Source organism: Clupea harengus, chromosome 8 (genome assembly GCF_900700415.2).
Source record: "Clupea harengus chromosome 8, Ch_v2.0.2, whole genome shotgun sequence".
NCBI lineage: Eukaryota > Metazoa > Chordata > Actinopteri > Clupeiformes > Clupeidae > Clupea > Clupea harengus.
Window position 1 is genome coordinate 16,452,227 of NC_045159.1, and position 17,147 is coordinate 16,469,373.

Below are 17,147 nucleotides of genomic sequence, written 5' to 3' on the forward strand. Positions count from 1 at the left end.
TGAAACCAGTCAAGCTCACACAGTCATGTTTGTAAAACATCTTAATAACCTTATGGTAAGGTTGACAAGCAATGCTAGATAACACCAAAAAACAAACTTCCGATGCTTCACTCTATTATCTTACAATAAATGCTTTAACCGCAGCATTTTCTAGTTCACCAAAATGTTCAAGACAACTGAAAACTCTTGGAGGGTTATCGTTTCTTTTGTTCGACTGTAAACGTTGAATGGTCATGTACTGTACCTTACTGAAACACCGTAGTTACTGATTTAATTGTCTGTACGGTTCTTCATTCTCGCTGTACGCCGCTGTGCAGAATATGAAAAGTGCACATCAAACATTGCAATAACCCAATGCATTAAAAAAAGAAAACACAGACAGAAACCAAACAGGTATTCACATAATGTTGCTTAGAAAACCCCAAACCACCCAACAAGCCTTCCAAACAAATACAAAATAAAATAAAAATAAAAACATCGCGTCACATCGCTGCTATACTTTAAAGCACTTGACATAAGTTGAATCAGCTGTCCATAGCACCTGAATAGTCTTGGTAAGTATGTCTTCCTTTTGACCTTTCTTTTCCTCTTTAGTGAGTGAACAGAAGGATGTGATGTGTGGATGTGTTGTTTGTTTGTCTGTGTGTTTTTGCTGCAGCTGGTAAGGCTGTACGGCTTTGCTTTGCGTCTATTTTCCTAAACTACTGCATTGTTTTGATCTCCGGAAACATATCATAGAGAAACTAAGTAAATCATTTGCATATATCAAAGCGACATTTTGCATATTTCGCTGAGGCACAATGTCAAGGGAAGTCTGCCAGATATGTTGCTAGTCTATTAGTTTTGTGATACACATCAAAAATATAAGTTTGAATAACATATGGCACAAATGGTGATGAATACAATTACACAAATGTTTTTCCTCTTGTCGGACGTCTCACCCTGCCCTCTAAGAAAAACTATAAATTCAAACTAAATTTGTAAGATGGAATGTTTAAAAAAAAGGCTCCAATTAAAAAAGGTACCTATAAATAAAAAAAGCTAATTAAATATACTGAGTATTAATACTTTTTTTTTTGTTTAGAAACGGCTAAAATAAAACCAGCACTTAATGTTTCTTGGTTAGATAATTGGAGGGTATCCAGCTCTCCGTCACGGTCACGATGTTTTTACAGAACCACCAGCCGCTGTTGTCGCGCTCCATCACCTCGAAGACGGTTCCCTCGCGGAAGCTGGGCGTTGCGTCGTCGCCCTCGAAGTCGGCCACGGCCAAGAAGCGCTCCTCCTTGGAGGGGTCTTTGATCAGCGGCGGGAGCTTGTCCCGCGGGGGACCTGGCTTCTCACTCTTCACCTGCGGCTTCGGTGGTACGGGCAGTTTGCCTTTTGGCCCCTCCCTCTCCTTCTCCTTCTCCTTCTCCTTGTCTTTGGAAGGAGGCGCCTTGGGCTTGGGGGGAGGTGGCCGGCTCTGGGGAGGCGCGGTGGGTTTCCCATCCTCTTTCACAGGGGCTTTAGTCTCGGTCGGGCTGCTGGGTTCTCCGGTCTTTTTAGGCGGAGGGGGTCTGCGCGGTGCGGCCATGGGTCTCTGCGGCGGCTCTTTGGCGGCGGGCTTCGGGGGAAGAGGGGCGTCGTGGCCGTTCTGCTGCTTCGGAGGAGGACATCTGGGCTCGTCGATAGACCTGCTGTTGTTAAGGACGCTGTGGATGGGGGACGAGGGCTCGTTCTGTGGCGCCGTCTCCGAAGACGCTGCAGCAGGCTCAGCCGGTTTGGACGGCCGCAGCTTGCTCCTCAGGTTGGTGATGTCCAGCTTGTTCTCCGGCTGCACCTCAGGCTTGGCAGCTGGGACGGGCTTGGGTCGGATCATGGGCTTGGGCTTGACGAAGGGCGCTGGAGGACTCGCCCCCACGTCGGGCTTCTCCTCGGGCGGCTCCGGCTTGGGCTTGGGTGGCTGCTTGGGCACAGGCTTCAGGTTGAACTTCTTCACCTCCTTGGCAGACACCTTGTGGCCGCACTCCAGGCCCATCTCGTTGCGGAGGTAAAGTGCCTTGCTCTTCTCCTCGGGCCGCTTGGGCTCGGGGGGCTTGTCGGGCTTGAAGGGGGCGGACTTGGGCGCCACCAGAGGCATGATCAGCCCGGGGGCGGGCGGTTTAGGGGGCAGGGGCTTGGACAGGTCAGGGCGGGGCTTCTCCACGGCGGCGTCTGTCTCAAGGCTCTTGTTGATTGACTCCCTGCGGGGGGGCAGTGCCGGCTTCTCCTCCACGGGGGGCGAGGCAGGGGCCGGGGGAAGCGGTCCTGAGAACGCCGGGCTCTTGTTGGGGCCCGACTTCCAATCTCGCAGTTTTGGCCGAGCGGCAAAGTCCACTGTGACTGAAGGCTCGTCCGGTAGGGGTTTGGACCAGTTGTCGTCTGAGGCGCTGCTGTTGGCGGTGCTATCCGCCAGCTTCATCTGTGCCATCTCATTGGGCAGAGGTGCCAGGAAGTTGGGTCGCGAGGCGCTGCTGGTCTTCTTGTATTTGTCTATGAAGGTCATGGGGGCCCAGCCTTCTTTATCCTCAATCTGGATGTACCACCAGCCACTGGAGTTCTTGTCGATCACCTGAGGGAGTCATTATCATAAGATTAACTTCTCATCAATACGTATCAATCACCAGAGGGAGTCATTATCATAAGATTAACTTCTCATCAATACGTATCAATCACCAGAGGGAGTCATTATCATAAGATTAACTTCACATCAATCACCAGAGGGAGTCATTATCATAAGATTAACTCCTCATCAATACGTATCAATCACCAGAGGGAGTCATTATCATAAGATTAACTTCACATCAATCACCTGAGGGAGTCATTATCATAAGATTAACTCCTCATCAATACGTATCAATCACATGAGGGAGTCATTGTCATACGATTAACTTCTCATCAATCACCTGAGGGAGTCATTATCATAAGATGAACTCCTCATCAATACGTATCAAACCAACAAAAACAACAACAATCTTCTCAGATTACGTTATTGGTCTGATCAGACACGTTTTTTTTACTTTTTCTTATATAATATAAATCATGCTCTTCTGTTTACTTTGATATTATTCCACACATCTGGTCCTACAGAGGCTTCATTCTACATCAATATACATTTATAATTTACATCCCTAGTATATCCTAAAGTTTGAGTCTTTTTTTCCTCACCTCCACTTTAAGGCCTGCCTGGAAGCTGATGCCATCTGGAATTGTGGTCTGGAAGTCTGCGATGGTGTAATACTCCTCCTCCACCTGCGGGGGCACTGGTGGCTTGGGTAGGTTCGCCCCCCGAGGCTGCAGTGAGAGGAAGGGGAAAGTACAGCATAAGCAAATAATACTTGCTGTACCATGACCCACTGCCAGCATGCATTTCTGGTTCAGGTACTTGGTACGGCTTATAAAAAGTGTCTTACGATGGTGAGATCACGACGTGGCGGTGGTCTTTGTCTCTGGCCTGCTTCTGTAAGAAATGAACATTTGGGAAATATTAAACTGCAAATTGTCAAAGGGTTTACGTACATGATCAAAAGGAGAGTCGAGATTTTAGACAGCAGTTAGTAAACTTTCTTTTACGACAGAGAGAGAGAATTTCTCAGAACTTCTGTATTCTTGCACCGGTTCCGTGCTTACTGTGCTTGTTGTTCTCCGGGAACGGAGGGAAGCGCTGCTCCTTCTGGTTCTCCTTGTTCTGATCCTTCTGCTGCTTGGAGACCCCGTCCAGGTCGTTGGTGCTGGCGGCGGCTGCCACCCCGGCGGCTATCTTCTGGCTCAGGACGTCGGCCTTCTTCAGGTAGGAGGCGGGGGCCCAGCCCTCTTTCCCCTGGTACCTGCACAGAGACACACACACACACACACACACACACACACACACACACACAAACACACACACACAAAAACACACACACACAGGTCTGACACACAGCCACTGGAGCCACTAGGCAAACAACACAATGCAAATAAAACTGTCTCTGGGCTATGATTTAGGGGAAATAAAGTGGCATTTAGATGCTGTTGCCATTAACGTCTTTCCTAATGTGAGGATGAAGATGAAAATCTTAAAGCTTCTTTCACATTCAATTTAAAAGGCTACATTTTTTTTAAAGAAATCCTGTTGTCCTTTTTTGTACCTGATCTTCCACCATCCTTCTAGATTTTTCTGGACGATCTCCACGATCATGCCCCTCTCCAGGTCGATCTCGTCTTCATCTCGGGCAGAGTACGGGTAGATCACTGAATACTTCTCCTCTGAGGAAGCCCAAGAGTAAACAACGGCTCGTATCAGTTTCATCGGAACCTAACCAGTGCCTTTGGAATGTGCTGCAAGCTTAGCAATGTGCAGTGCTGTTTGAGCATTCACAATGGCATGTGCAACAGTTCTCCCTAATGCAGGGGTGAGGATTTTTTTAGTTGAGGTGCTTGACAAATTATGACAACAAATGGATACGTTACCAGATAAGCTAATACCAAAGATAACATAAAGACTGTCATAGATACTGTAGATCCCAAAGGTTCATATCTTAATACTCAAATTGAAAAACAATATTGGTTGTCTTTGTCTTTGACAGAAATTAACCACACACTTGTGTATTCACAGCAGACGTAGTACAAAGCCCAAATTACCCACACCGTACTGCCAACATCAGAGATGGAAAGCAGACTGCAAATGTGAATACAGAACAAAGGCACCAAGCTGAAGATGCACTAAAACTACCTTATCGGACACCTCAAAGCGAACATAAGTCCCTGTCGCATTAACTACCTTATCGGGCACCTCAAAGCGAACAGAAGTCCCTGTCGCATTAACTACCTTATCGGGCACCTCAAAGCAAACATAAGTCCCTGTCGCATTAACTACCTTATCGGGCACCTCAAAGCAAACATAAGTCCCTGTCGCATTAACTACCTTATCGGGCACCTCAAAGCAAACATAAGTCCCTGTCGCATTAACTACCTTATCGGGCACCTCAAAGCAAACATAAGTCCCTGTCGCATTAACTACCTTATCGGGCACCTCAAAGCAAACATAAGTCCCTGTCGCATTAACTACCTTATCGGGCACCTCAAAGCGAACATAAGTCACTGTCGCATTATCTCATCCACATGAAAGTCCCTGCAGACGGTCTTTTCCATCAAAGCCTCCTCAGTCCGAGTATTGATCCTGATCTCTGTACTACTCTGGCAAAAAAAGAGGCAATAAAAGCTGGTAACCGGAGGTGATAATGCACAACTCTTGACAGCGACTGGATTGATATCCTGGACAGATGTTTGTCTACACAGAGGGCCTGGCAGGACAGGGATTTGTGACTCTCTCTACCGCTGCTGCCAAGGGTGTCTACAGATGCTTGGAATCGGTTGTTCACACAGAGACTAAAGTATCCAAAGAAAAGCCACAGGGTCAAGGAGAACAAGTCTAATAATGTTGGGGAGATGTGTTTTATGTCTGTGCTTATATACACACACCACTGTGGTGGGGAAAGCACTACATGCAGTTTTTGTGATTGAAAAAATAAACAAATAAGTAATGCTATGACATTTAAAACAATGATGCAATACTGAAGGCATGATTACAAACAGTGTTAGGCAATGTTCCTGTGCATTGAAGGCTTGCTTGTTTGGGGATTACAGGCCAATTGCAGCCATTAGCCCCTGACAAATGTAAACTCCCAGGGGCCTGTGATTGCATCCACAAACAGATGGGATTAAGTAGAACAGTATGACTTATGACGCACAGGGGGGACATACTGTATGTGTTAAATGTCTTTATAACTCTCTGTTGCGATGAGTTATAGCGGATAAACAACGAGACGCCACAATTAGTCTGGGCCTTGCTGCTTTAACTGCCCGCTCTTGCAACACGGACGCTCTCAGGCTACACAACTAAACACGACCCAACAGTGGGGAAACACAGAAACACATCCGAGCCACACACACACCCCCCACTGATTTCGCTGAATTCCAACCACAAAAAGCCAACAAAACAAATCAAGCTAATTAAACCCCACAGATGGAAGACCCAGTAAAATACAATAATACAAATGAAGATAAAATAAAGGAAGAAAACACAGAGTGCCCTCAGTGACGCAAAGAGCGAAAAACACAAAACAAGAGCCAAATGTTTATCAGCAAATAAAGGCTGTCCAGCGCCGGACTAGGGAGGTGAGGGGGCAGCCTCTCCCCAGGCCAGCTACAGCAGGGGAGCCATATTCACCTCATAAACAGGGAATACAGCCAAAACTGCCAACAAAAACTCTTTATAAAATACACAGAAGATGTTGATACTCCTTTTACCCCAAAGAAAAGCACAGAATAAAGAGGGGTTTAGAAATACAGAAATAAATTCATATACAGGAAGGCACCTGACCAAAAATCAATAGAGACTAATTCAAAAGGAGCTGATGTAGCCATGGAAATGAGAGGGGCCCTAGCCTCAGGCTCTGGGGCCTTGCTAACTACACACCCCTTGCACCTGTGAACATAATCTCTTCAGTCTTTTCCAAGCATGTCCCAGTAAAATATTTGTCTGGCCAGCCACAAAGTACGCCCCTCCTGATGACCTGACTCATCCTGAACGCCTTTTAGAACAAGACATCCCAGTGCTTCAGGTATCACATACTGAAAGGTATTTGTTTTAGTGACAGGATTCTTAAAATCTATTCTATAAAGTACACCTAAAGTTCCCCACTGCCTCCAAGTTCTCAGTGTTCCCCGTGTTTCATGCACTCTCTCCCACCTGGAGGGGCGCCGCACTCTGTCAACAGAGAATACGACTCTGCTGACTCAGCAGTGCTGATAGTGGGGTCCTGACACTGCTTGTCATACAGCTCGTCGTGACTAAGCACAGGCAAGGGATTCTGCCCAGTCATAGACATAGAACTCAGTTCAGCACCTTCCCCCTAGCGACGAAGGGATTGTTGAACCACCGAAACCTTCTGCACGGGTGACTGTGCATCCAGTCTCACTCTGCCATGTGTGGCCCCCAACACGTCAGACACGTGTTGCCCCCAACACACATCCTGTCAGACATGTGTGGCCCCCCAACACACACCCTGTCAGACACGTGTGACCCCCAACACGTAAGGAGTTCTAGTCAGGCGGTGCATAATTCTGACCTCACAAATGGGTCTTTACTCTGAGCATCTGCCACAACATGGTTGGGACCTAGAATATACAAGAAGTCAAAAGGAATGACCTGGAATATACCAGAAGTCAAAAGGAGCCAAGTAAGCCACCAAAAGCTGCTCCCCACTACTGAGTCCGAGCCTGTTTTTCACTCTCTTAGGTAGTCTGCCATGCCTTGATATTTTTGTTTATTTCACCTAACTAAAAACATTGAGGCAAAAGTGGCATGTATGATTATATTCTAGAATACCTCAGCAATAATAACATGGGAATGAAAGGAATGTAGTAAAAAAAGATTTAATTTAAATCAAATCTAAACAAACCCTTCCAAAAACATACTTTCAGAGGTGCTCAGACTTTGTACAAAAAATACATTGTAAAGATTTTGGAGCAAGGCTTTTGAACTCTGAACTTTGTAAACATAAGTGTTAGTTTTACAAAGGTGAGTTTAGCATTTAGAAAGTGTGTGTGGTTTCACTACTATATATTTATAATTTTAGAGTGACCTGTACCTTTTCAAAACTAGTGTCCCTACAAATGCATATTGATGAGTTAGGTGTAAACACACCTGGGACACCTCAGACAAGAACAATGGCCCTTACCTAATGGCCCTGGAATGTCTTTGTGGCCCGTACCCCCCACAGGATTTCTTGACACACCATGGCCCAATAGAGATCACTGAATTACCATACCCTTATCATATGAATAGCTGTCATTTGCAAATAGGCGGGTCGTTAGGAGCTGAAACCTCACTCAGAGACTGAAAAGTGCAAGAGACTAGTCCTATTCTCCTTACAAAGTGCTTATTTATATTTTTGTTTCAAACTGTGTAATTTCTATGTCTCTCCGACAAAAACTGGCTGAGCTTTAAAAGCAATTCCCCATAAAAACCACCATATCCCTGCACAGGGAGCGTGGACTTCAATGGGTTAAACTTTGGTTTCACCAAGACACTTCAGCAGGTTGTTGTTTGTCCTCACAGTGAACCTGTGACCACAGCAAACACTGACTTAACTTATTACAAATATCCCACTTCATAGCGAAGAACGCAAGCTGATGAGCAGGATATTTATACTGAGCATGATTCAGTGACTTACTGGCAAAAGGCATAGGTCGGGCTTTGTCCTCATTAGGTGGACATTATAGATGTCTGAGACAGAAGAGCCCCAAGACTACTAGTGGAGACATCAACAGACAAGAGGAAAGGCCTGCCGAAATCTGGGTGAGCTAAAGGCACACAATTCATCAGTGCAGACTTGCACAATTCATCAGTGCAAAGCCTCTGTACACTCAGGAGACTAGTTCTGAGGACAGAGCTTTGTCTTTTGCCCAGGCCGACTCACCCCCTTACTTTTACACGGCTGCTTAGAACTGTCAGGCCAAAAAGTGGTCACGCGAGTGCAGAACCGTTTTCAATAAAATGCTGGTAGTAAAACACCATACCAAAAAAGGAGTGGATCTTACTCACAGATGGCCTGACAACATCAGACTCCATCAGATCTGAAAATTCACAATAGCCTCCATCTTCTCTGGATCACTTCGACGCCCTCCTGAGAAATTATATGACCTTAACACTTTACAGATCTCTGAAGAAATGTGCACTTAGCAGGAGACAGCTTCATGTGTCTGCTAAATGACTAAATGTAAATGTAAATGTGGTGTTCCTTCAACCAATCAAAAACCATGCGCAAGCACTGCAAAGTCTCTGATCTGCCTAACACTAATATGTCATCCAAATAACAAAGGACACTTAAAAGATGGAGAGCATCATCCTCATGAAAGTAGCAGGACTATTCCAAAGAGCCTATGGAAGGCTGTTACACACACAAGCCTTGAGAGGATGAGAGGATACGGTGTACTTCTTATCATCATCATGCAGCGGCACGTCGTAATAGCCTGACGTCAAATCCATCATGGAGACAAACACATGACCACCAAGAGCAGCAAAGACATCTGCTGGGTGGGGAAACGGGTGGGCACCTTCACCCATGCAGGCGTTAAGCCACCTAAAGTTGGTGCATATCCGCAGGTCTACATTTTTCTTCCACACTAGCTCTAATGGAATATGCTCACTACTAGACTTTCTAATGATCTCCTCCATCTCATTCAAAGTCTCTTTCAACTTTTGATACTGAGCTGGGGACAACCTGCGGAGCGGCAACCTGAGGGGACGGTCATCTGTCAGCCTAATCCTGTGGCAGTGCTTCATCGCAGTCAAGATGAAGCGGGGAAAAGACACTCATATTCCTTTATCGCTTCAGCTAACTTGAAACGAAGTCATAATCAAAATCCTCCAGTGTAACGCATAGGTACACATCAGCTATCTTAGCTGCAGTAACTTTACGCAGAAATGCTGAGGTTGGATTAACAATCTTTACCGGGAGCCACCCATCTCCCCACATAGGAGAGACAGCTCGTCCTACCAGCATCTGTTTGTTATTACAGCCTGAGGTGCTGGGCTCCACCACAGCCGTGCTACCAACAGAGATAGGAGTCTAAGGCAGTAGCCTACCCCACACAGGATGCTCAGTCATAGGCTGGAGCGTGACCGCGCTCTTCAGCCTCAGTGTGCCCATTTGATCTGGGATGGACTCACCTTTCCATCTCTCAGGGTTGGACAACAGACGTAAAAAAACTGAATGGTGTTCTCCTGACCTGCAACATCATGCCGAAACCATCACATGACTTGAGCTGTCTGATAATAGGCTACAGATCACTGGATCCACCTGCCCCTCAACAACCAAAACTGGGACACCAACAGCCTCCATACATCTCAATAGCCATGTCACGGACTAGTCTGCTTAGCTCTTCAGCCAGCCAATCAGGACGGTATCAACAGGGGCCAGAGACTCACCTGACAACACACCTGCTTCCCCCAGACGTGGCACATTGTCTGCTAATAAGCGTGGTCGCCATTGACCCAGTATCCAACATCTCCTTTCACTCAACCTTGTCCAAAAAAAAGGCATCATGCATCATTATAGAAGTGCTCTGAGCAGCTCTCATGGTGTTCTTCCTCACTCCTAACTGTGGTTTATCAATGAGCTGCTCAATAACTACATAGTTTCAGAATCATACTGCATTGCAACTGCATTGCAACTGCATTGCAACTGCATTGTACCGCATTGTACTGCATTGCACCCCAGCAAAACTGCAGTTGTTATCCTTGACAAAACTGCAGTCCCCACTACAGCAGAAATGGCAGCACAACCCACACTCTGTGACCTACCCTGACACAGTGAGCATGTGTGCTCAGGCCTGTAACACAAAAAGCAAAATGTATGCAACCTACAGTGTGCATGGGTAGTGTGATCCAACACTCTGACAGACGTCACATTTAAAACTCCACTTAACACTCTCTTTAGGCCCGGCTATGTTGGGTAGCTTGAGCACCACACACCAATGCCCTCTCCAGCAACCTGTCCAGTGTGGCACCCTCTGCATGAGAGCAATGCATATATAGTGTATATAGTTGTATATCTTTTTTTATTTCTTAAGTTAAGTTGCCATGGATTTAACCGGTGAATGTCACGGTCTTCTAAGGGCCTTCTGACATTTAGTTATCCAGGTAGCCCTGGGTGAGCTGGCCGTGGCCTTTTAAGTTTTAGTTTATCCCCATTTGAGTACGCTGAGCCTGATATCCCTCTTAAGTTGGCTAGTGAGCAGGTTTAAGAGATCAGTGGTAATATTAGTCAATCTGTGAGTGCGAGTATGTATGTGCCTACACAGTTTTCTACTCCTCTGTCACAGAGTTTACCTCCACTTGAGTACGCTGAGCCCGATATCCCTCTTAAGTTGACTAGTGAGCAGGTTTAAGAGATCATATTAGTCAGCTATCTGGCTGAACACTGGAGACTCTCCCACTGAAGACACACTGCAATGCACAGCCCCAACTACAGATGTGACAGCTGTGTCACATGGCCCCTCTGTCCCTTGCGGTTCCTTAAAAACTCATCTAGACGAGCCTGGACTTCCACTCACTCTGAGACTTACTCAGAAACATCAAGGAAAGTGCCTAATAAACCTAATAAACAGGGCAGCAACTTCCACAGTCTGCAGCTGCATTGCCCTGCCTTCATTCTCCAGTGAACTGTTCAGAGACCGCAGCTGCCTTATTCAACCTGACCCAATAGTCAAGAGGATGCTCATTGACATATGCCGTAGTAGAGCATAAATCAGATGAGGGCATACCCAAATTCACAGCACTGTTAAAATGTTGTCTCAGGATGCAATGGCAGCATCCACATCACCAGAATCAGACACCTGGGCATCATTGCAATCAAATTCAAATTAGATCCCTGGCTCTGCCAACCAGCTCATCTCAGCGACTCCTGTATACCCCCTCATGAATGCCTCCTACTCACACAGAGAGTATTTATCCGTGCCATCACCTCTAAAGAAAGGTGTCTCTTCCCTCTCAGATTTGAGGACGGGATTTAATTTGGAAGCATCAATAAAGTACCACCCCTGCAGGGAATGTTCAGCAGAGAGAGCTGGCGAGACTGACTGGATATTACTCAAAAGGCTCGCTGACTAATATTCGCACCGATCTATTTAACCTGCTCACTAGTCAACTTAAGAGGGATGTCAGGCTCAGTGTGCTCCAGTGGCAGTCAACTCTGTGACAGAGAAGTGGAAAACTAAAAGATACACGCAACTGACGGCAGTCCAGCAGCAGATAAGCAACGGGCGATGACTTGCAACTCGATGCTTGGCTGCAGCTGAACAAACGATGGGTCACGGCACCCGTGTAACAGGAATGTGCCCTCCCTATCTGCGTTGTGTTGCGTTATAGCGGACAAATGACGTGGGTCTTGCTGCTTTTACTGCTCGCTCTTGCACACGGATGCCCTCGTTCTGCACATTGGCCAAAAGAGAGCGAGGGCGGGGTAACGTCCCCAGTTAAGGCCCATAACGCAGGAACAACCCCACGCTCCAGCCACACCACGCCACGCCACGCCACGCCACGCCACACCCCCTGCTCCCTACTGAAGCGTGGGAAAATAAAAAAACACACACACAGGAACTTCACAAACTCAACAAGAAAACACATCCCAACAGTGGGGCTATTCAGAGAAACGTGTCTAAGTCCGTTACATCTGTACAGTTCCGGTTCATTGACGGTATCATAATCATCCTAATCCCCTGTAACCCGCCTGAATAATTCTGAATCAGCCTTCAGCCCTTCATCTTTGCTAGAGCTATGTTGGCTGTCTTAAGCCGCTGAAAGCACAATATGTAGCATTTGACCTTAAACAGCAACGATGTTATACTAAAGGTTTGACTAAAAACAGTATTGCGCAATATTCCTTTTCATTGCTTTGTCAGCTTGTTTTTAGCTAACCGGCCATTTTCCGTGTTTGGCCCTGAAAAATGTAAACAAACCCATGCAAACAAAGACTCCTTGGCTATTGGTAAACATCTTTTCACTGCTCCATCAGAAAAGCCATCACTGTCCAGTATCCTTCATTGTGACTAGTCTCGACAGATGTTTATTTTAACTACAAGTTACTATTTAACTAGGTAACTAAGTAAGATATCACATAACTACATATAATGCTTTAAACTCTTTGTGTAGCCTACTATGTCGATAGTATGAACTGTGCACTACACAAGTGCCCAGACAAGACAGTTACACACAGAGAAGTGAGACACGCATGCCAAAGTCAAAGTCAGTTTATGCAAACACTTCACAATGTTCTGCAAGACGACACTGAACAGCTGACCACGGTAACATTAACACCAGGATGCATAAAGATAGAGATGTGAATAAATAGAAAAGGTCCAGTTGTGTGAACAATTAGCTGACTCTACAAAGTCTGTGATGAATGGAGAAAGAAATAGAGAAACTAATACCATATGGAACGAGTTATGTGCACTCTCACAGGGAGAAATATGAATCGTACTCATTGACAGCATGCAACGTTTACAAGGGAAAAACCAACCGACCAAGCAACATTCTCTTAGAGTAAATCAATTAATTTCATGTCACAGACGCATGCTTACATATCACTGGCATGCATTACACATGCCAATACCTCAATCACTGGAACACTGAACATGCACACACCACACATACATCGGTCACACAGAAACACACACACACACACACACACACACACACACACACACACACACACACACACACACACACACACACACACAGTTCACATAGAACCACATAAACACATGCACGCACGTACATACACACACACACACACACACACACACACACACACACACACACACACACACACACACACACACACACAGTTCACATAGAACCACATAAACACATGCACGCACGTACATACACACACACACACACACACACACACACACACACACACACACACACACATGCACACATACACACATACACATGCACACACACACACACACGAGGAAGACAAAGAAGGTGTGCTCTCGACCTTGCCCCCAGCCTGTGCTGAGCAGATCCCCTAATGTTCGGCGGCGGCCCACGTGTCTGGGCAGTGACCAGTACCTCCGGCACACTGACAGCAGCCAGGTCAGCAAAACAACACATTCAATCAATCAATCAATCAATCTCTAGCACTCACAAGTCACAGTTAACAACTTCAAGAAAAGACAGCTAGATGTATTTTTGTACCTGATATTCCACAGTTACAACAGCATAAATATAACAACTGTCATAGTTGTCATAGGATTTTTCCTCTTGTTTGATGTTTTTTTTTACATTTATAAACATAGATAGCAGCTAAGGGTCAGAGTGTGATGGGGGAAAAGGTGAAAGGTTAAAGTTTACCTTCCTCTCCAGGAAAAGAGAAATCATCAGGGTCATCCTGTGCCTCCAGACAGGTGGCTGGGACCCAACCTTGGGCATCGTCTGAGCTGACAAACCACCATCCTACACACACACACACACACACACGATACACACACACACACACACACACACACACACACAACATGTCAGATGTAACTGATGGCATTCTGTTTTCTATCTATGGTTATCAAACATCTTTCTCTCTCACCCTTTCCTCCTCTTCCTACCTCCCCTGCCAACCAGCGTACCTACCTAGCTATCTATCTTCCTTTGCTTAGCACTGTCATTTAGTTCAGCAGAAACCCCTATACTTCTTCTTCTCTGAGCTGAATGCTATTAATCATTACCAGACTCGTTCTTCTCGATGACCTCCACCACCTGTCCCACGTGCAGGCTGATCTCCGAGCTCTCCTGCTTCTCGTAGTCGGTGACGGCTACATACTGATCCAGGACAAGCCCGTCTGCTCCACCGGAGTCTCCTGCTGCAGGATACAGAGGTCACACAGGTACATCACGGCCCTTAGACTCTACTACGCATCCCCCACCCCCCCCCAAACAGCGAGTCAGTGAGAGGTGGGGGGGGGGGAGCTGCTGTGACTAGACCCCTGAGGAGAGAAGTGAACTACTCTCTGAAAGAAAGAGAGAGGAAGAAAGATTAAGGGAGACAGAGAGAACAAGGAGAATAAGAGACAGACAGACAGACAGACAGACACACACACACATAGAGAGAGAGAGTGTGAGAGAGAGAGAGAGAGAGACTTAACTGCAGAGAGGAGTTCAGAGCAGAGAGGAGAGAAAAGAAGACAGAGTCATCCACACTGCGGCTGTGACACAAATAACCACTAGGCAACATGAAAATAACCACTAGGCAACATGGCAATAACACTGACAGATCAGTGGTTAGTGAGGCCCTATAAGCCACGGGCACACATCCTCCAGAGCCTGTTATGCAGACTGTCTGAGGGCACATAGAGGTGGGTGGAGGAAGTGACAGACAGACAGACAGACAGACAAACAGACAGCTCCGCACAGATGATTCAGGGTTACACTGACTCCAGTGAAACATCAACACAATCTGTGGGCTCTTCCAAGGAGATGCAGGGGGATTGCATCAGAACAAAAAGCCCATGGTTTATAAAGGCAGGGGGCTTCACTGAATCGTAAAATTATGAGCGAGGTGTGGTTGTTATGTGTTACGCTATTTCACTTCCTGGTTAGAGCCTGGGTATATATAAAAAGAAACAGAAAAACAAATAGGTGATCAGCATTCCTCGTTTCAGGAAGACATAAAACATTAAAAAAGTCTACCACCTCTACATCTATAGAACTACTACTATTTACTACTACTGCTAAACGACTAAAGCTTCATTTCACACAAGGTTTCTAGCTCCTGTCCCTTCTGTAGTTGGGCTGTTGGCTAGCTGCTTCCCCCATTCTCCTTTAAGGCTCCACCAGAGGCTCAGGGTTCCTATGACTCAGCTGGAGTTATTCTAGCTAACAGTTCCAGCTAGGGCCGGGCCAAACCATCCCTGCCAAAGCACAACACGCCACGCACACGCACACACGCACACACATACACATACACACACACAATGGTTCATGGTTCAGGGAGGTTAAGGGCCTTCCCCTGGGGGGTTTCTCGGGTTAAATGGGCAATGAGCTGCAAAGCTGGACACAAGCAGCATGTTAACGTTGCTGACTGGGAGACTGGGAGACTGGGGACTGGGGTTTACATGAACATTTTTGTGAGCTTTCAAGATAGTTGGAGGGATGTCTGATTATCAGACCTCCACTAAAGAAGTGAATATAGACTTTCAACATTATACTAAGAATGAAAATAAATAATACTGTAACTATAATTTTTGTGAACTCTGTGATATCTAAGGAACTGTGAGAATTGCCCTCTGCATGACACCTGCTGTTCAGAGTAAAGCATGCATCTCACACAAGGTCTTGCAGAGCCAGACATATATGACAGTACATGTTTGGAGGCCATATAGAAATTTAGTCTACATACGGATGGAAACAATTTGCATGGAGAGTGTGTTTAAACCCATCCAACACCTCATGTAGGTTCTTTTAAACTCTAGTTAAATAGCCAGCTCATGTAGGTTCTTTTAAACTCTAGTTAAATAGCCACCTCATGTAGGTCCTTCTAAACTCTAGTTAAATAGCCAGCTCATGTAGGTTCTTAATCTAAACTCTAGTTAAATAGCCAGCTCATGTAGGTCCTTCTAAACTCTAGTTAAATAGCCACCTCATGCAGGTTCTTCTAAACTCAAAGAATCAGTGCTAATCAAATAGAAAAGGTGCTTTTGCCAGGGTATGGTTGGGCCTTAGCTGGAGGGCCAACCTGAGAGCTCTCAGCATTCAACACCACAGATTCAACAAGCTGTCTTCAGGCTGTGTTCTGTTGTCATGGAGGGTACTCTTGTCACATCTGTCCCCGCAAGACCTCACACTGTACACACAAAAATCGCCACCATCACCTCCACCACCACCACCACCACCATCGCCATCACCACCACCACCACCACCACCACCGCCACCACCATCGCCGTGAGCCCCAACCCCCTTTCTACCCACAACCCCCCCACACACACACACCTCCTTAGTAGCAGGCAAAGTGATAGAGTGTTTGGTAAATCCTGCCCCTCCATCTACCTGGAAGTCACACACCCATACACACAAACACACACACACGCCCAAACCCAAACAACACATAGCACAGCACAGCACAGCCAAACAAGAGTCTGCTACTACCTCTCTTTATGAAAGGAAGTGCTCTCTCCACAATGCCTGATGAAGGGAAACATGAACAAGAGCAGGTGTGAGGGAGGCATTTCATAGAGACGGAAGAGAGGTGGGCAAGGTTAGAGAGACAAGTCAAAAGATGAAGTCAGAAATAAGCTTATCCAGTGTGATCTGGCTTTTATCTCAGTCAAAAACATATTATTATTATTTGTAAGACGTACTGTAAGTTTCTGCGGAGGCACCATCATCATTAAGACATATAAATTAGGTGAATTACAGCTAGGTGGCGCTCCAGCCATAAAGCACTTGGCCATTTTGAAATGATTTGTATAATACTTTATATCTATGACCATCATATGAAGAGCTTACTGTATACTAATATTTTCCAGCCGCAGTATCATACAAGGCCATTATAGAGCTTAACCACTATGTACATAAAAATGAA

At 45.9% G+C, this 17,147-nt stretch overlaps 1 protein-coding gene across 3 annotated transcripts in view; it reads right to left on the reverse strand.

Moving 5' to 3' along the window:
• Positions 1–586: 586 nt before the first annotated feature.
• The window catches only part of sh3pxd2b (SH3 and PX domains 2B), a 41,155-nt gene continuing 24,594 nt past the window's right edge, over positions 587–17,147 (reverse strand). For 2 of the 3 annotated variants that reach the window (XM_031572154.1, XM_031572152.1), the window contains exons 7-14: positions 16,712–16,747; positions 14,296–14,430; positions 13,928–14,029; positions 4,149–4,266; positions 3,652–3,848; positions 3,435–3,481; positions 3,190–3,315; positions 587–2,593 (exon numbers count right to left, since the gene is read on the reverse strand). In XM_031572154.1, coding sequence (XP_031428014.1) covers positions 1,109–2,593; positions 3,190–3,315; positions 3,435–3,481; positions 3,652–3,848; positions 4,149–4,266; positions 13,928–14,029; positions 14,296–14,430; positions 16,712–16,747 — 2,246 coding nt within the window. In that variant the 3' untranslated portion in view covers positions 587–1,108. The remainder of the gene's footprint in view (positions 2,594–3,189; positions 3,316–3,434; positions 3,482–3,651; positions 3,849–4,148; positions 4,267–13,927; positions 14,030–14,295; positions 14,431–16,711; positions 16,748–17,147) is intronic. The other variant, XM_031572153.1, reaches the window with a different exon arrangement.